General features: G+C 45.5%; 1 protein-coding gene across 1 annotated transcript; it reads left to right on the top strand.

Moving 5' to 3' along the window:
• Positions 1-14978: 14978 nt before the first annotated feature.
• ZBTB1 (zinc finger and BTB domain containing 1) lies at positions 14979-20351 on the top strand. Its single transcript, XM_040412745.1, has 2 exons — positions 14979-15229; positions 17130-20351. Exon 2 carries the CDS (start codon positions 17148-17150, stop codon positions 19200-19202), a length of 2055 nt encoding a protein of 684 aa, XP_040268679.1. The 5' UTR covers positions 14979-15229; positions 17130-17147; the 3' UTR covers positions 19203-20351.
• The last annotated feature ends 816 nt before the right edge of the window (positions 20352-21167 follow it).

The raw sequence follows: 21167 nt of genomic DNA, 5'->3' as shown, positions 1-21167 counted from the left end.
AGTCAGGAGGAGGGAGGGCGGTGTCACATGACTGGCTGGATGGCGCCAGGAGCAGGGAGGACGTGTCACACAATACATGACGCAGCTCTATTACCTGTGAGGAGAGCTGAGTGACGAGCGGCCATTACAGCAACTACAGGGGTAGTCACCCAGCACTTACAGAATCCTCACTATGTAGGCATAATATACCGGTCAGGAGCCTGGGAAAGCTGGGTGACAACCCATGTCAATAGCCACCCACTGACCTGTGATGCCAATATTAAAGGGCATCTCTCAGGGATTTGTGGGCTGACCTGTTACATGTGCACTTGGCAGCTGAAGACGTCTGTGTTGGCCCCATGTTCATATGTGTCCGCACTGCTGAGAAAAATCATGTATTGATATATGCAAATGAGCCTCTAGGAGCAACGGGGGCGTTACCATTACACCTAGAGGCTTGGCTCTCTCTGCAACTACTGCATCCTTTGCACTTTGATTGACAGGACAAGATGCGATGATGTGGCCCTATTAACCTCTTCAGGACATAGGGCGTACAGGTACACCCTGTGTATTTCTGATCACTGGCACCTCGGCTAAATGGGGGGGGGGGGGTGTCTCGTGACCCCCCCATGTCGGCGATCGCAACAAACCGTAGGTCAGTTCAGACCTGCGGTTTGCTGCAGTTTCTGACCGCGGGGATCAGAAACTTTAGTATTCCTAAAATATACATGTTTCACCCCCCCCTCCTGCACCCCTGAATGATATTATGGCGGCGGGTGGTGCAGGGGGGGAGGTGCGGCAGGCGGGATCGCGATCCCCCGCTCGCCTCCTCTTGAATAATCGTTGATGGCAAGTGGGTATACTAGGGTGTCAGCACATTGCTGACACCCTGGTATAAACGGCTGACATCTGTGATGCGATGTCAGCCGTTTAACCCTTTCCATACCGCGGTCTGTACGGACCGCTGTATGGAAAAGGTTAACAGCTCAGGGAGCTCCCTCCCTCTCCCATCGGGGGGCTGCTGTGCCTTTGCAGCCCCCCGATGGAGAGGGAGACAGCCCCCCTCCTTACCCTTCCCTGTCTGCGCAGTTCTGGCCACTACTGAGCAGATGGGGAAGGTTCCCATGGCAACAGGACGCCTTCTCAGGCATCCTGCTGTCCATGGTGCTGAACAGATCTGTGCTAAAGGCATAGATCTGTTCAGACAAAGTGTAAGTAAAATACAGTACAAAACACTATATAGTGTACTGTACTGTATTATACAGACATCAGACCCACTGGATCTTCAAGAACCAAGTGGGTCTGGGTCAAACAAAAAAAAAAGTAAAAATCAAAAAACACATTTATCACTGATTAAAAATGAAAAAAATAAAATTCCCTACACATGTTTGGTATTGCCGCGTCCATAACGACCTGATCTATAAAACGGTCATGTTACTTTACCCGAACGGTGAACTCCATAAAAATAAAAAACTATGATGAAATAGAAATTTTGCCCACCTTACTTCCCAAAAAAGGTAATAAAAGTGATCAAAAAAGTTGCATGTACGCCAAAATTGTAACAATCAAACCGTCATCTCATCCCGCACAAATCATACCCTACCCAAGATAATCGCCCAAAAACTGAAAAAACTATGGCTCTTAGACTATGGAAACACTAAAACATGATTTTTTTTGTTTCAAAAATAAAATCATTGTGTAAAACTTACATAAATAAAAAAAATTGTATACATATTAGGTATCGCCGCGTCCGTGACAACCTGCTCTATAAAATTACCACTTGATCTAACCTGTCAGATGAATGTTGTAAATAACAATAAAAAAAAAACGGTGCCAAAAAAGCTATTTCTTGTTACCTTGCCGCACAAAAAGTGTAATATAGAGCAACCAAAAATCATATGTACCCTAAACTAGTACCAACAAAACTGCCACCCTATCCCGTAGTTTCTAAAATGGGGTCACGTTTTTGGAGTTTCTGCTCTAGGGGGTGCATCAGGGGGGCTTCAAATGGGACATGGTGTCAAAAAAACCAGTCCAGCAAAATCTGCCTTCCAAAAACCGTATGGCATTCCTTTCCTTCTGCGCCCTGCCGTGTGCCCGTACAGCAGTTTACGACCACATATGGGGTGTTTCTGTAAACTACAGATTCAGGGCCATAAATAATGAGTTTTGTTTGGCTGTTAACCCTTGCTTTGTAACTGGAAAAAAAATATTAAAATGGAAAATCTGCCAAAAAAGTAAAATCTCTATTTTCTATTAAATCTTGTGCAACACCTAAAGGGTTAACAAAGTTTGTAAAATCAGTTTTAAATACCTTGAGGGGTGTAGTTTCTTAGATGGGGTCACTTTTATGGAGTTTCTACTCTAGGGGTGCATCAGGGGGGCTTCTAATGGGACATGGTGTCAAAAAACCAGTCCAGCAAAATCTGCCTTCCAAAAACCAAACGGCGCACCTTTCACTCCACACCCCGCTGTGTGGCCGTACAGTAGTTTACGGCCACATATTGGGTGTTTCTGTAAACGGCAGAGTCAGGGCAATAAAGATACAGTCTTGTTTGGCTGTTAACCCTTGCTTTGTTAGTGGAAAAAATGGGTTAAAATGGAAAATTAGGCAAAAAAATGAAATTCTCAAATTTCATCCCCATTTGCCAATAACTCTTGTGCAACACCTAAAGGGTTAACGAAGTTTGTAAAATCAGTTTTGAATACCTTGAGGGGTGTAGTTTATAGAATGGGGTCATTTTTGGGTGGTTTCTATTATGTAAGCCTCGCAAAGTGACTTCAGACCTGAACTGGTCCCTAAAAATAGTTTTTTTTGTAAATTTCTGAAAAATTTCAAGATTTGCTTCTAAACTTCTAAGCCTTATAACATCCCCAAAAAATAAAATATCATTCCCAAAATAATTCAAACATGAAGTAGACATATGGGGAATGTAAAGTCATCACAATTTTTAGGGGTATTACTATGTATTACAGAAGTAGAGAAACTGAAACTTTGAAATTTGTTAATTTTTGGTAAAGTAGGTATTTTTTTTATGCAATTTTTTTTTACTTCATTTTACCAGTGTCATAAAGTACAATATGTGACGAAAAAACTATCTCAGAACGACCTGGATAAGTCAAAGCGTTTTAAAGTTATCACCACTTAGGCTGGGTTCACACGAGCGTGTCCGGATTAGTTCCGGATGCGTCCCGGTGTGTTGCGGCAAACCCGCGCGAGTAGGAATGCAATTGCAGTCAGTTTTGACTGCGATTGCGTTCCGATGTTCAGTTTTTATCGCGCGTGTGCAATGTGTTTTGCACGCGCGTGATAAAAAACCGACTGTGGTACCCAGACCCGAACTTCTTCACAGAAGTTCAGGTTTGGGTTCGGTGTTGTGTAGATGTTATTATTTTCCCTTATAACATGGTTATAAGGGAAAATAATAGCATTCTGAATACAGAATGCATAGTAGGTGATCAATTGAGGGTTAAAAAATAAAAAAAATTAACTCACCTTCTCCTCTTGTTCGCGTAGTTCTCCCGGTCTTTAGTTCTTTAGAAAGATGAACTATGGGCTAAAGGACCTTTGGTGACGTCAGATTACATGCTCCAATCACATGGTCAATCACTGCGGTGATGTACCATGTGATTGGAGCATGTGATCTGACGTCACCAAAGGTCCTTTAGCCCATAGTTCATCTTTCTAAAGAACTAAAGACCGGGAGAACTACGCGAACAAGAGGAGAAGGTGAGTTAATTTTTTTTATTTTTTAACCCTCAATTGATCACCTACTATGCATTCTGTATTCAGAATGCTATTATTTTCCCTTATAACCATGTTATAAGGGAAAATAATACAGTGAATAGACTGTCACCTAGCAACCGTGCGTGAAAATCGCACCGCATCCGCACTTGCTTGCGGATGCTTGCGATTTTCACGCAACCCCATTCACTTCTATGGGGCCTGCGTTGCGTGAAAAACGCAGAATATAGAGCATGCTGCGATTTTCACGCAACGCATAAGTGATGCGTGAAAATCATCGCTCATCTGAACAGCCCCATTGAAATGAATGGGTCCAGATTCAGTGCGGGTGCAATGCGTTCACCTACCGCATTGCACCCGTGCGGAAATCTCGCCCGTGTGAACGTAGCCTTAAAGTGACACTGGTCAGATTTGCAAAAAATGGCCTGGTCCTTAAGGTGAAATAAGGCTGTGTCCCTATGGGGTTAAAGTGCAGAGGGCGTAGCAGTTGCAGAGACTCTAGGTGTAATGGTAACGCCCCCGTTGCTCCTAGAGCCTCAATTGCATATATTAAAACATTTTTCTCAGCAATGCGGGCACATATGAACATGGGACCAACACAGATACACGTGCGCTTGGCAGCTGAAGGCAACAGTCTGCTGACAGATGCCCTGTAATTCTGCATTGTGCAGGATATCTTCACCCTGGATTTTGCACGGGGTGAAATTTGCAGCAAACTGTGTAGATCCCCATGTAGCAGGGAGAAAACAAAAAATCTGTGAAAATACAGAAATTCTGCGGAGCCTCACCGTGGATTTTACAATGCAAAAGGCGAACTCTAAAATCACGCGGCAGGAGATGTTGAATGTAGCTGAAGGGTGTATTCACATGCAGCAGATTTCAGGCTCTTCTGCGTCAGCGTTTAGGTCCATTCTGCTCCGTTAGGCCCCTTTCACACAAGCGTGACGGTTTGGCTCTGTATTCAGTGCGGGTGCTATGCGTTCACGTCACGCATTGCACTCGTGCGGAAAACTCGCTCGTGTGAAAGGGAGGAGAGGAGAAGAACAACAAGACTACAAGTAGGGGCGGATAGGGCACAGAACTGACAGGAACCGAGTAAAACAGACACCATTGGCTGCAATAGGATCAGCAACCTCTGGCTGTTCTGAAACTACAACTCCCAGAATCCTCCTTTCACTTCTATGGGAGTTAGAAGAACAGCCAAGTAAGTGGCCATGCTGGGAGTTGTAGTTTCTCAGCAGCCAGAGTGCTGAAGTTTTTTTTAGCAGAGAAAAAATGGCTTCCTGGCAGCCCCATGGAGAGCCCGTTTCGTCACCTGAACTCCTAAAAATGCCTTTGCCCTGCGCGATTTTTAACGGATCCGTTATTTGTTTCAGTAGTGTTTCCGGTTCCATTCCGTTTTTCCGTATGGCATATACAGTAATTACATAGAAAAAATTGGGCTGGGCATAACATTTTCAATAGATAGTTCCGCAAAAACAGAACGGATACAGAAGACATACGGAATACATTCCATATGTGTTCTGGTTTTTTTTGCGGACCCATTGACTTAAATGGAGCCACGGAACGTGATTTGCGGGCAATAATAGGACATGTTCTATCTTTGAACAGAAATACGGAAACAGAATGCATAAGGAGTACATTCTGTTTTTTTTTGCGGAACCATTGAGATGAATGGTTCCATATACGCAACAAAAAAAACGGCCCGTATACGGAACGCAAAAAAACGTTCGTGTGAACGAGCCCTTAATACTGGGAGCATCAAGTACTTATGGACCCGGCTAACGGCTGCAGATGTACTCCTGAACTCCTCAGGATGGTGATACAGGTGAATACCATGGTGAGGGCGGTAGTATTTTGTGCTGCACTGTGGTATTTGGTTCTGCAGGGGCGGAGTTTTGTGCGGCACTACAGTTTTGCAGGCCCCGCCCATTTCTGCTGTCCAACCTTCTGTCAATTTGGATCCACATACAACACTTTTATTTTATTTTCCAGGGCCCCTGTTCATAGGCGTCTGAACACAAGGACCCCCACCGATTACTCTCACTGGGTTTCTGTCACGCCAGTAAAATGTTCGACTGCAGATGATGGGCATCCCATTCTAGCAATTGTAGGGGTCCCTTTAATGGCTCATGCAGAGCCATTCACTTCAGTGGAACTGCAAAAAATGCGGACAGCACATGTCTGTTACACGGTCCTGCAAAAATATACAACATGTCCTATTCGGATAGGACCGTTCTATAGAGGGCAGGATGTTCTGTAAAACGCAGAACACACGTGGCCGGTATCCATGTTCTGCAGATCTGCAATTTTGCACACCGCAAAAAGGGCCATGTGCATGAGCCCTAAACCACAGCTGAATACAGATTGAATTAGGTGCCAGTTTCCTGGCACCAGATGTTTCACAGGCCCCCTGCTCCTGCGTATTATCCCACATCCACATTATGCCATATTTTTGCAGTCCTGTACAATGCCTGCTTCTCGGCGGTGGCTCCACTTATCTGTTAGGCCTCTTGCACACGAACGTGTGCTGACCATTGCCGTATTGCGGACCGCAATACACGGGCGCCGTTCCGTGGGCATTCCGCATCACGGATGCGGACCCATTCACTTCAGTGGGTCCGCAAATCTGGAGATGCGGAACGGAAACCCACGGAAGCACTACGGAGTGCTTCCGTGGGGTTTCGTCCTGTACTTCCGTTCCGCAAAAAGATAGAACATGTCCCATCTTTTTGCGGAACGGGCGGATCCATTAAAGTGAATGGATCCGCGATCCGCTGCGGCTGCCCCACAATCGGTGTTCGTGCATTGCAGCTCACAATTTGCAGGCTGCAGCACGGCCACGGGGCGCACACGTTCGTGTGCAGGAGGCCTTATCCTCCCTGAGCTGTATTTAGGGTGTGTGCACACAGGATGGATACGCCGCAGATTTAAATTGACCCCCGTTGCAGGTTTCCAGAGCAGCTTTCAGCTGGTTACATCCTAGCCTGTATTGTTAGGCATTGCCTTTGAAGCTGTATAACTAAGCTTGATTGTGGTGTGATACACGCTATATTATGCTTTCTGCTATGTGATGTTCTTTGTTTGTTTGATCAATAAAAAGAGATTTCAAACAAACAAACAGAGCAGCTTTCAGCCTTTGCAATGCATGAAATACGCTGCAAGTTAAAATCCAAAAAACGGACAAGAATAGGACACGTTCTATTTCTTTGCGTGGCCATGGAACGGGCACAGCACATGGTGTGCTGTCCGCATCTTTTGCGGCCTCATTGATATGAATGGGTCAGCATCCGATCCGCAAAAAACTTAGATCGGATGCGGACTGCAACTACAGCCGTGTGCGTACATCTAACGGTGCAAAAAGACCAGACTCCTCTTCCCAATCCCAAGGATTATATGGGAATTGAGCACCTGATAGACTGGATAACTGATCCTCTGTACTAAACAGAAGCCATAACACTAGTGTGAACATAGCCTAAAGTGCTCATTTATACCTTTGTAGGCTGTGGTTTTCAATCTGAATTGTATGGATGTGGCGCCACCTTTTGGTGGGGTGACGTCTATAGATTTTATATTACTAAATGTGTTCCTCAGTTTGTGGGCGAGCATCATCTTAGGCTGGCATATAATGGGGTAATCCTTTAAAGGCTATGTACAACTTTTTCTCTGATTTTATTTTACTTATTTTGGGCTAAAAACTATTTCTTCAGTAGGTCTTTATTAAAAAAATACTGAGCCATTCTGTCACAAAGGGTAAACCGTCTAGCTGTGTGACTGGTACCTTCACTTTGTGCCGGTCATCTAATAAACCTTATTTCTAAAAGGTCATAAACACTTATTTAACCACCTCAGGACCGCCGTACGCAGGATTGCGTCTTTGCGGCGGCCCTGCTCTTCTGGGTGGACGCGCCGGTGCGTCCTCTCGCGAGACGCGAGATTTCCTGTGAACGCGCGCACACAGGCGCGCGCGCTCACAGGAACGGAAGGTAAGAGAGTTGATCTCCAGCCTGCCAGCGGCGATCGTTTGCTGGCAGGCTGGAGATGTGTTTTTTTTAACCCCTAACAGGTATATTAGACGCTGTTTTGATAACAGCGTCTAATATACCTGCTACCTGGTCCTCTGGTGGTCCCCTTTGTTTGGATCGACCACCAGAGGACACAGGTAGCTCAGTAAAGTCCCACCAAGCACCACTACACTACACTACACCCCCCCCCGTCACTTATTAACCCCTTATTAGCCCCTGATCACCCCATATAGACTCCCTGATCACCCCCCTGTCATTGATTACACCCCTGTCATTGATCAACCCCCTGTAAAGCTCCATTCAGATGTCCGCATGATTTTTACGGATCCACTGATGGATGGATCGGATCCGCAAAACGCATACGGGCGTCTGAATGAAGCCTTACAGGGGCGTGATCAATGACTGTGGTGATCACCCCATATAGACTCCCTGATCACCCCCCTGTCATTGATTACCCCCCTGTCATTGATTACCCCCCTGTAAAGCTCCATTCAGATGTCCGCATGATTTTTACGGATGCACTGATAGATGGATCGGATCCGCAAAATGCATCCGGACGTCTGAATGAAGCCTTACAGGGGCATGATCAATGACTGTGGTTATCACCCCATATAGACTCCCTGATCACCCCCCTGTCATTGATCACCCCCCTGTAAAGCTCCATTCAGCTGTCCGCATGCTTTTTACGGATGCACTGATAGATGGATCGCATCCGCAAAACGCATCCGGACGTCTGAATGAAGCCTTACAGGGGCGTGATCAATGACTGTGGTGATCACCCCATATAGACTCCCTGATCACCCCCCTGTCATTGATTACACCCCTGTCATTGATTACCCCCCTGTAAAGCTCCATTCAGATGTCCGCATGATTTTTACGGATGCACTGATAGATGGATCGGATCCGCAAAACGCATCCGGACGTCTGAATGAAGCCTTACAGGGGCGTGATCAATGACTGTGGTGATCACCCCATATAGACTCCCTGATCACCCCCCTGTCATTGATTACACCCCTGTCATTGATCACCCCCCTGTAAAGCTCCATTCAGACGTCCGCATGATTTTTACGGATCCACTGATAGATGGATCGGATCCGCAAAACGCATCCGGACGTCTGAATGAAGCCTTACAGGGGCATGATCAATGACTGTGGTGATCACCCCATATAGACTCCCTGATCACCCCCCTGTCATTGATTACCCCCCTGTAAAGCTCCATTCAGATGTCCGCATGATTTTTACGGATGCACTGATAGATGGATCGGATCCGCAAAACGCATCCGGACGTCTGAATGAAGCCTTACAGGGGCGTGATCAATGACTGTGGTGATCACCCCATATAGACTCCCTGATCACCCCCCTGTCATTGATCACCCCCCTGTAAAGCTCCATTCAGATGTCCGCATGATTTTTACGGATGCACTGATAGATGGATCGGATCCGCAAAACGCATACGGACGTCTGAATGAAGCCTTACACGGGCATGATCAATGACTGTGGTTATCACCCCATATAGACTCCCTGATCACCCCCCTGTCATTGATCAACCCCCTGTCATTGATCACCCCCCCCTGTCATTGATCACCCCCCCCTGTCATTGATCACCCCCCTGTCATTGATCACCCCCCTGTCATTGATCACCCCTCTGTAAGGCTCCATTCAGACATTTTTTTGGCCCAAGTTAGCGGAATTTTTATTTATTTTTCTTACAAAGTCTCATATTCCACTAACTTGTGTCAAAAAATAAAATCTCACATGAACTCACCATACCCCTCACGGAATCCAAATGCGTAAAATTTTTTAGACATGTATATTCCAGACTTCTTCTCACGCTTTAGGGCCCCTAGAATGCCAGGGCAGTATAAATACGCCACATGTGACCCCATTTCGGAAAGAAGACACCCCCAGGTATTCCGTGAGGGGCATATTGAGTCCATGAAAGATTGAAATTTTTGTCCCAAGTTAGCGGAACGGGAGACTTTGTGAGAAAAAAATAAAAAATATCAATTTCCGCTAACTTGTGCCAAAAAAAAAAAATTTCTATGAACTCGCCATGCCCCTCATTGAATACCTTGGGGTGTCTTCTTTCCAAAATGGGGTCACATGTGGGGTATTTATACTGCCCTGGCATTCTAGGGGCCCCAAAGCGTGAGAAGAAGTCTGGTATCCAAATGTCTAAAAATGCCCTCATAAAATGAATGTGGGCCCCTTTGCGCATCTAGGCTGCAAAAAAGTGTCACACATGTGGTATCGCCGTACTCAGGAGAAGTTGGGGAATGTGTTTTGGGGTGTCATTTTACATATACCCATGCTGGGTGAGAGAAATATCTTGGTCAAATGCCAACTTTGTATAAAAAAATGGGAAAAGTTGTCTTTTGCCAAGATATTTCTCTCACCCAGCAAGGGTATATGTAAAATGACACCCCAAAACACATTCCCCAACTTCTCCTGAATACGGCGATACCACATGTGTGACACTTTTTTGCAGCCTAGGTGGGCAAAGGGGCCCATATTCCAAAGAGCACCTTTAGGATTTCACAGGTCATTTACCTACCTAACACACATTAGGGCCCCTGGAAAATGCCAGGGCAGTATAACTACCACACAAGTGACCCCATTTTGGAAAGAAGACACCCCAAGGTATTCCGTGAGGGGCATGGCGAGTTCCTAGAATTTTTTATTTTTTGTCACAAGTTAGTGGAAAATGCTGATTTTTTTTTTTTTTTTTTTTTTTTTATACAAAGTCTCATATTCCACTAACTTGTGACAAAAAATAAAAACTTCCATGAACTCACTATGCCCATCAGCGAATACCTTGGGGTCTCTTCTTTCCAAAATGGGGTCACTTGTGGGGTAGTTATACTGCCCTGGCATTCTAGGGGCCCAAATGTGTGGTAAGGAGTTTGAAATCAAATTCTGTAAAAAATGACAAGTGAAATCCGAAAGGTGCTCTTTGGAATATGGGCCCCTTTGCCCACCTAGGCTGCAAAAAAGTGTCACACATCTGGTATCTCCGTACTCAGGAGAAGGTGGGGAATGTGTTTTGGGGTGTCATTTTATATATACCCATGCTGGGTGAGAGAAATATCTTGGCAAACGACAACTTTTCCCATTTTTTTATACAAAGTTGGCATTTGACCAAGATATTTATCTCACCCAGCATGGGTATATGTAAAAAGACACCCCAAAACACATTCCTCAACTTCTCCTGAATACAGAGATACCAGATGTGTGACACTTTTTTGCAGCCTAGGTGGGCAAAGGGGCCCATATGCCAAAGAGCACCTTTCGGATTTCACAGGTCAATTTTTACAGAATTTGATTTCAAACTCCTTACCACACATTTGGGCCCCTAGAATGCCAGGGCAGTATAACTACCCCACAAGTGACCCCATTTTGGAAAGAAGAGACCCCAAGGTATTCGCTGATGGGCATAGTGAGTTCATGGAAGTTTTTATTTTTTGTCACAAGTTAGTGGAATATGAGACTTTGTATGAAAAAAAAAAAAAAAAAAAAAAATCATCATTTTCCACTAACTTGTGACAAAAAATAAAAAATTCTAGGAACTCGCCATGCCCCTCACGGAATACCTTGGGGTGTCTTCTTTCCAAAATGGGGTCACTTGTGGGGTAGTTATACTGCCCTGGCATTCTAGGGGCCCAAATGTGTGGTAAGGAGTTTGAAATCAAATTCAGTAAAAAATGACAAGTGAAATCCGAAAGGTGCTCTTTGGAATATGGGCCCCTTTGCCCACCTAGGCTGCAAAAAAGTGTCACACATGTGGTATCTCCGTACTCAGGAGAAGGTGGGGAATGTGTTTTGGGGTGTCATTTTATATATACCCATGCTGGGTGAGAGAAATATCTTGGCAAAAGACAACTTTTCCCATTTTTTTATACAAAGTTGTCATTTGACCAAGATATTTATCTCACCCAGCATGGGTATATGTAAAAAGACACCCCAAAACACATTCCTCAACTTCTCCTGAGTACGGGGATACCAGATGTGTGACACTTTTTTGCAGCCTAGGTGGGCAAAGGGGCCCATATTCCAAAGAGCACCTTTCGGATTTCACAGGTCATTTTTTACTGAATTTGATTTCAAACTCCTTACCACACATTTGGGCCCCTAGAATGCCAGGGCAGTATAACTACCCCACAAGTGACCCCATTTTGGAAAGAAGAGACCCCAAGGTATTCGCTGATGGGCATAGTGAGTTCATAGAACTTTTTATTTTTTGTCACAAGTTAGTGGAATATGAGACTTTGTAAGAAAAAAAAAAAAAAAAAAAAAAAATCATCATTTTCCGCTAACTTGTGACAAAAAATAAAAAGTTCTATGAACTCACTATGCCCATCAGCGAATACCTTAGGGTGTGTACTTTCAGAAATGGGGTCATTTGTGGGGTGTTTGTACTGTCTGGGCATTGTAGAACCTCAGGAAACATGACAGGTGCTCAGAAAGTCAGAGCTGCTGCAAAAAGCGGAAATTCACATTTTTGTACCATAGTTTGTAAACGCTATAACTTTTACCCAAACCATTTTTTTTCTACCCAAACATTTTTTTTTTATCAAAGACATGTAGAACTATAAATTTAGAGCAAAATTTCTATATGGATGTCGTTTTTTTTGCAAAATTTCACAACTGAAAGTGAAAAATGTCATTTTTTTGCAAAAAAATCGTTAAATTTCGATTAATAACAAAAAAAGTAAAAATGTCAGCAGCAATGAAATACCACCAAATGAAAGCTCTATTAGTGAGAAGAAAAGGAGGTAAAATTCATTTGGGTGGTAAGTTGCATGACCGAGCAATAAACGGTGAAAGTAGTGTAGGTCAGAAGTGTAAAAAGTGGCCTGGTCTTTCAGGGTGTTTAAGCACTGGGGGCTGAGGTGGTTAAAGGGGTTGTCCCGCGAAAAATATTCTACAGTTTTCAAACCAGCATCTGGATCTGAATACTTTTGTAATTGCATGTAATTAAAAATGTAGTATAGCCACTGAGCTATTCAATAAAATGTATCTGAATAGCGCCACCTGCTGCTTGTTTTTTTTCCCTTATAGCGCCACCTGCTGCTTGTTTTTTTTTCTTATATCGCCACCTGCTGCTTGTTTTTTTTCTTATTTCTTTGTCCTGCTCACTGAGAAGGCCGCACATGCTCAGTTTCATCCTTCAACTGCTTCCTGGGAGAGCATGGGCACACCCACTCAGCTGTGATAGGGAGAGCATGGACACGCCCCCTGAGCTGTCAGCTTGATATAAATCTATCAGAGCAATGAATGGGGAGATCTCAGGATCCATGTGAGGTACAGGGCTGGTTCTAGCTTTATTAGAAAGAGATTGTCATGTACTATATGACGTCCAATTCTCAATTTTTGCACTAGTCTTGGGATAACCCCTTCAAGCCACATTCTTATCAGTAAGATAGGAATTTAGCTATAATGAGTGCTTATAAGGTCAGAGATGAGGGGCTGTCAGCTGAGCTGATGGGAAACATTAAAAACACATATCCCAATACTAGAGAATCTCAAGGCTGCACAGAGAAAGGGGCTCAACATTTTTAATAAAGACTAACTGAAAAAATGATTTTTCGCTCAAAATTAGTACAATGCAAAAAAAACAAAAAACTGGTGAACAAACAGACCTCCTCTTCTTTCAGCTGCAGATCCACCAAGTCCCTGTTTTCTCCTCTGTCATTCAAGATGGCCGCACCATTTCTCAGACTACCACTGTGCATGGGTAGTCTAGGACAGCTCCTCTTGTCCTGCTGTTGGATTGGCCAGCACTGCGCATGTGGGCGCAGCAGGAAGCGTCCTGGGCTACCAAATGCACCATATGGATCAGATAGCAGTCTGGCCATCTTGGAGCCTGGGAGGTGGTGGATCTGTGTGTGAATAGATGCATTCAGCACATGCCCGACCTCCTGCTCTGTTCTTTTCAGGGGGTCCCAAGGTATATAGGGGTCCCAGCGTTAGGACCCCCACCAATCTAATAAGTTATCCCATATACTGTGGACATGCAACAACTGGAATACCCCTTTAATGATTTTTTTTTTTACCGGAGGGTCGCTTTAACTTCTTGGGCTTCCTTCATATACTTTTTTTTTTTTGTGGCCTGTCAAAAATGGCATGAGTTTCACAAGTGTTTTTTTTCTTCCCCTTTTTGTATAGATTTAGATATAGATATTTGATATGCATTGTTTTCAGGCATTTTTTTCCCCTTTAGAGAATCCTATAGAGAAAAAAAAAAAAGAGACAAGAGCATTCTGCAGGAACCAAAAAGACTAAGGCCCCTTGCAGAAGAACGTGTCCGGATGCATTGCGGCAAACCCACGCGAGTAGGTACGCAATTGCAGTCAGTTTTGATTTTATCGCGCGGGTGCAATGCATTTTGCACACGCGTGATAAAAAACTGAATGTGGTGAGGATGGATCATGTGACGGACCATGTGATAAACGTAGTGACGTCATCAAAGGTCACCACCACTGACATCACCACTGTGTGATGGGAGCCATGATGCCAGCAGTACGGCACATAACCCCTGATGCCGCCTGTCCACAAAGACCAGGGGAATCGCTGGAGAGTCGGCACTGGATAAGGGCTCATGCACACGGCCGTAGTTTCAGTCCGCATCCGATCGTTTTTTTTTTTTGGCGGATTAGACTCATTAATCTCAATGGAGTCACAAATGATGCGGACAGCACACCGCGTCCTGTCCACATCCATAACTCCGTTCCGCAGCCATGGAAAAAAATTGAACATGTCCTATTCTTGTCTGATATCTGCAGGGGTAAAAAAAAAAAAAGGAGGAAAGCGCTCGCCCAGGATCTGTATTTTGCAGATCCACGATTTGCAGCCATGTGCATGTAGCCTTCATAGTGTTTTTTTTTTATAGTCTTTGCAGCAGTTAATTATTTTAACCCCTTCAATGCTGCAGTTGAGATTCTGTAAGCCCCCCTGTCCTTGGGTGTAATCATTGCTCTGCACTTTATAATAGGGCTGAAACTAGTTGTAAACCAGAGGGATATCCTCCCAGCCTGCATGTGGCTGATGATAATGTATGGGGCACTGCATGTGGGGGTGCAGCCTGGCAGGGATGAGGTGGGTGGTCTCCCTGCAGCCCCCCATGTACATTCTGCCAGCTTCACTCTCATTACTATGGGCATTTCCCATACAGTAATTACAGTATGTGCAGCTTGTCCGTGTCCACCAGGGGGCGTCCGTAATCAGCGCAGACATAGACGGAAGAAGCTCGGCGTAGCCTCCTCTTCCCCTCGATGCTGTCCGGGCAGCGAGGGAATCGTTGATCGAGTCACGGATCGGGGGGTGATCGGCGGGACTCGGGGTTCTCGCTGGAGGGGGGGCGGCTCCCCCACCCGCTAGCATCCGGATCCGCACCCAGTGTCATTACAGGGACTGGCGGCAAGTCCGTGCCCAGGGGTCCTGGAACAGCCATATTTGCGTGCAGCCGGAGCTCATCAGCAAGGTGGGTGGAGGCTATACTTCCTGCATGGTGACTGGCTGCATGTGAGCGCACTGATGGCGTGTGTTTGCTGCAGTGTGCTTGGTATGGGCCAGACTGGCACGACAGGCCTGCCTGCAGCTGTGGGCGATGCTTATTTTAGCCATTTGCATACTGTCACGATAGATGGCTACTGTCAGGATGGATGGGGCTAGTGCCCGGGTTGCAGTTTTGATTGACAGCCCGTGGCCACCAGCAACTTGCAACTCATAGGAGCCCTGCCATTGGCTGTGCGGGGGATGTGACGTCATGTGATTACATGGGGGGGCGTGTATCCCTTCCTGGTCATGCAATGTCACATTTAGGGTTTGCACTTTGCACTAGAACAGGGATCAGCAACATTCTGCTGTGAAACTACAACTCCCATCATGCACACTTACTCTGCTATTCTTGTAGCTCCCACAGAAATGAAAGGAGGATTCTGGAAGTTGTAGTTTCAGAACATCTGGAGGTTGCTGATCCCGGCACTAGAATATACATCATAGGAGTATAATGGTTATATACTCATATAACAGAGCGTGTTATCGGATATCTGCTGCTCTTGTCAAGCACCAGGTCTAAGACCTGGTGTCTGTTTTGTAGTCTGCAAATTGCTGATCCGGTCCGCGTGACGTCCGCGTTTTATTTGTGGAGCCTGTGCTTTCAATGGACCCATGCTCCAAATTTTGCGGACTAAAAGGGGGATTTATCATCTCCCTGCACCCGAAAAGAGCATAAAAGCCTGATAGGTAGAGCCTGCACTTAAAGGGGTATTTGTATTTCAGACATTGATGGCTTATAGTTAGGATATGCCAGAAATGTCAGATAGCAGCAAGTCCCACCTCCAGGACCCACTCCTGTCTCCTTCCAAAAAAGGGACCTCCAAAGTGAAGGAGAGCACACGCGGCCTGCTCTCCATTGATCACTATGTGAGTTCTGAAAATAGACGAGCAAGTGTTTTCAGAAGTCCCATCGCAGAAAAAGGGAGAGTGCACCGTCCAAGTGCGACCACCTCTTCATTCGGACTGCTCAGCAATAGCTGTGATTGGGGGGTGGGCATGCATGCACGGTGAGGTCTCCTTCTCTTTGGGGGGAGGCATGTGTTGGAGATAGGTGTGGGTCCAACCTCTGGGAATCGCTTCTATCTGAAATTGATGGCATATCTTAGCCATAAGCCATCAGTGTCTGAGATGGGAATACCCCGTTAACTTGAGAACAGGGGTCCCCCAATCCCCATCTCACGGCTGCTGTGAATGGAGAGATAGCTGCACATGCGTAATCTGTCTATTAACTTCTATAGGAGTGCTGAAAATAGCTGAGTGAGCTCACCTAGCATTTCTGGAGAGGGCTATTCATGCGTCCACCTCTCCATTCGGAAATAGGAGAGGAAATCAGATGCATAAGGGCTCATGCACACGGCCGTGCCTGTACTGTGGCCTGCAAACAGCGGGTCTGCAATATGCCGCGTGCACCCCGCATCATGGATGCGGACCCATTCACTTGAATGGGTCCGCAATCCGGAAGGTCCGGTGCAGCATGGATCCCCACGGAAGCACCGCGGAGCACTTGACTCTGTCTGTGCCTCCGCACCGCACTACTTTTTTGCGGTGCGGACGGACCACGGACCCATACAAGTTGAATGGGTCTGGATCCGTCTGCCCGTGCACAAATCGATCAACAACTGTGTGCATGAGGCCTAAAGCAACAAATACAGATTTGCTCCCCTTTCACATCCCCGTCGTCTCATGCACTCATTGCTGCAGCTGACATATTACTGAGGCAGCCAGTCTTTGAGTATATAGTATTGTTTGATGGCGGACATATCTTTGCACCCAATTATTAAGTTATGTAACTGGGATTTATTTTTTTGCCTCTTTTCATAAAGGAACCGCTGGGACACATCATGATGGGAAAAGCAAGCCACTGTAGTTATGTGCTCCAGCAGCTCTACAACCAGAGAGAATGGGGCTTCCTCTGCGACTGCTGTATCTCCATCAGTGACATCTACTTCCAAGCCCACAAGGCCGTCCTTGCCGCCTGCAGTTCTTACTTCAAAATGATGTTTATAAATCATCAGCACACCATGGCGCAGATCAACCTCACCAACACCAAGATCAGTGCCGAATGTTTCGACCTGATACTGCAGTTCATGTACCTGGGTAAAATCCTTAAGGCGCCAGAAAATTTTGAACAGTTGAAGCACGCCATGAGTTACTTGCAGCTCTATGTTATCCCTGACTGCTTGGAAGACATACAGGATATCGATTCTTCCATTAAATGCTCCTCTTCTGCCTCAAGTAGCCTGAGTAGCAAAATGGTATTTGGCGTTCGTATGTATGAGGAACCCAAGGCAAAGAGCAGAGAGGAGCCAAGCAAGAGGCCGACGGAGCCCGTATTACCTGTGAACACTGTTCCTGAAAAGCAGGTTGAACAAAGCGTACCTCCTGTGCTACGTAAGCAGCTGCAGAACGTCTGCAAGAAAACCCCTTCCCCAAAAGTGTCTAACCCAAGAGAGCGAGGGAGCCGGCGCTTTGGACGCAGCTACACCTGCGAGAGCTGCGGTTTCGCATTCAGTTGCGAAAAGCTTCTCGATGAGCACTCTCAGACTTGCACTAATAGGCATTTCTTCCAAAACAGAGACCATTCCAGCAACGACCCAAGCCAGAGCGGGAGCGAATCTCCGGCCTCAAAGTTTTCTCCATCCCAAGACAACGCCCATAGGGCAGACTCAAGTCAATACGCGGAGGCGTCTGTGTCTTCCCAGAGTGCGAAAAACTCATCTGTCATTCTGGACCAAATAAAGAACGAACCCATAGACACTACCGAGAAAAACACCGTCATTATAAAGATCGAAGCTGATGAGAACTCCATGGTGGAAATGGAAGATATTAATATTGTGAAAATCTCGGATAAAGATTATTTTGAATCTTCAGACATTGACGACGAGGAAGAAGCAGACGAGTCTCTTGGCGGTTACTATCTTGAAGAACATAATGAGAAATCTTTACAGCAAGCACTTGGAAGCTGTAGAAAAGATGTTGACTCTCTGGATCAAGATGGTGCAGAGACCAGCGACCCGGGTGCCTCTGACATGGCATGTGAACTGTGTGGTATGACCGTCACCGAGCAGGACCTCTCCTCCCACTATCTGTCTCAGCATATAGAAAATATATGCGCATGTGGTAAATGCGGGCAAATTCTTGTCAAAGGTAGACAGCTTCAGGAACATGCCCAAAGATGTGGAGAACCTCAAGAGCGACTCGAGAACAGCGAGAGGAGCATTGACGAGAGGATGCACTTTGGAGACAGCATGGAGGAGACATCTGGAATGGGAGAGCTAGCAGACATGTGGGAAGACTTCGGTGAAGGGGGCATTTGTGCGAACAGACAGATCTATAAACATTCCTCTTGCCCGTACCGTTGCCCGAACTGCGGGCAGCGCTTCGGGGCCGAGAACCTGGTGGTGGAGCACATGTCTCAGTGCTTAGACCATGAAGTCTTCAGAAGTTCCCTGTCCGATGACAACGAAAAAGATCACCGGAGAAAACATTTCTGCGACATCTGCGGCAAAGGCTTTTTCCAACGCTGCCACTTACGGGAACATTATACTGTGCACACCAAGGAGAAACAGTTTTCGTGCCAGATTTGCGGGAAGCAGTTTTTACGGGAGCGCCAACTCAGGCTGCATAACGACATGCACACCGGCATGGCACGATACGTTTGCTCGCTTTGCGACCAAGGAAATTTTCGCAAACACGACCATGTGCGACACATGATCTCCCACTTGGCGGCAGGAGAGACGATATGTCAAGTGTGCTTTCAGATCTTCCCAAGTAACGAACTCCTAGAGCAACATATGGATATTCATCTGTATACCTGCGGAGTCTGCGGTGCAAAATTTAACTTGAGGAAAGATATGAGGGCGCACTACAACTCCAAGCATTTTAAGAAAGCTTAAACTTTAAAACCGTTACCCGTATGGCAAAGAAACCAAAGAGCTAACCATTTACACGTTACATGGGAAATCTGATCATATATGTGTTTTTATATATATAATGTATACAGTGTAGATATAGAAAAAAAATATATATATATATACACTAAGTAAATACATATATTGTGCCTGTGAATATGTATCTGATAAGGGTGAGAATTTTCTTAGTACTTTCTTTTTATTTTTGGTTCAATATCCATATTCAGATGTTTCTCAGAAACCAATTCTATGAAGAAATGACTGGACGTATCATTACTGCCTTCCTGCTCCTTATGTATAGCATGATTTCTTGCCATGTTTGCTGGTGTGTTTGGAATTACCATGAAGTATAGCACCTTTTTATGGTATATCACTTGCTGCTTGTTCCAAGACTGCGTATTCTCTAGGGAGCCCTTCTTTGTACATGAATAGTATACACATTAATGAGTATGTATGTTAAAGTGTAGCAACATGCCGCCATGAGAAGATGTATAACCTGGGGTGGAGTAAAAAGTGCAATTAAAAGAAATTATAGGAGAGGTGTCGCACACAGTGGTTTTGCAGCGTTTTTTTCGTGCCGTTTTTTCTTCACTTTCGGTGCATTTTTTTTGGGCCATTTGGAGTGTTTTCCTGAAAGAAAAGAAAATACCACCCAAAAATGGCTTGTAGAAAATGCCTGAAATTCAAAAAAGGCCCAAAAACAACTTGTGCAGAAAGCCTAATGGAGATATCTACATTTCCGTTGTGTTCTGGTACTTTATAGGAACACTATGGTGATTCTGCTAAGCTGTGTTATACCTAGTACAGGGACCAAAGTGGGGGAGCATGATACCGGGCTTCAGAGGATATCAAGGAGGTTCCCTCTGCCATGCACCACCCCCTGGGCACTAGGCATAATGCACATATTGAAGGGGTTGCCCAGGCTTTTACTACTGATGACTTATCCTCAGGATAGGACATTAATATCAGATCGGCGGGGGTCCGACACCCAGCACCCCCGCCAATCAGCTGTATGAGGAGATGACGCATGTGCCGTCTCCCATCTACCTTCTTGGTCTTCTGCTGCTTTGCCATAGACAGCATCGGTGAGCAGAAAGAGAGATGGGAGACTGCATGTGCACACTGCATGCGTCATCTCCTCAGACAGATGATGGCGGGGGTGCCGGGTGTTGGACCACCACCGATCTGATATTGATGACCTATACTGGGGATAGGTTATCAATATTTAAAGCTTGGAGAACCCCTTTAAGTTTACCTGCAGTGTGCCTTTAAAGGGCATCTGTCGGCAGTTTTGTACCTATGACACTGGCTGACCTGTTACATGTGCACTCGGCAGCTGAAGACATCTGTGTTGGTCCCATGTTCATATGTGCCCGCATTGCTGAGAAAAATGATGTTTTATTATATGCAGATGAGCCTCTAGGAGCAACGGCAAGAGGTCAGCCAGTTTCTTAGGTACAAAGCCCTTTAAATGCCTCACACAGCTGAAGGTGATCTTTCAGATCCTCTTGAATATGTTCAAAATGGAGGTGAAGCCTTTATATAATACCGCTCTGATTGTAGATGATACAGTAACATGACAGTGTATAAGACGACATTCGCACTCCTCCCGGCGCATACGTCCAATGTATCCATAGGCCCTCATGCAACCATGGTAGGCCAAAACAGTGTCCTTTTGGCTCTTATACTACCTTTTTTTTTTATAATCAAAACCTATGGGTGGAGTATACAGTGTCTTATACGTCAGAGGTATACGTTGGGAAATCCTCTGGACACATGCATCCGACGGACACTGCAGATGCCATGTGCATTGAATGTCTTTTACCTATTCAACTGCCGTCATTGTGTCTTCTTCAGTAGAGAGCTTTGGAGTGGTTCCTAGCTCTTATGGCCCAGCAGGTACCTAATACACAGAACTGCATAGGGTGGGGATCAGCGAATAAAGGGAGC

Source organism: Bufo bufo, chromosome 11 (genome assembly GCF_905171765.1).
Source record: "Bufo bufo chromosome 11, aBufBuf1.1, whole genome shotgun sequence".
Classification (NCBI taxonomy): domain Eukaryota; kingdom Metazoa; phylum Chordata; class Amphibia; order Anura; family Bufonidae; genus Bufo; species Bufo bufo.
The sequence above is the reverse complement of the archived record's forward strand: the minus strand, read 5'-3'. Positions and strand labels throughout refer to the sequence as shown.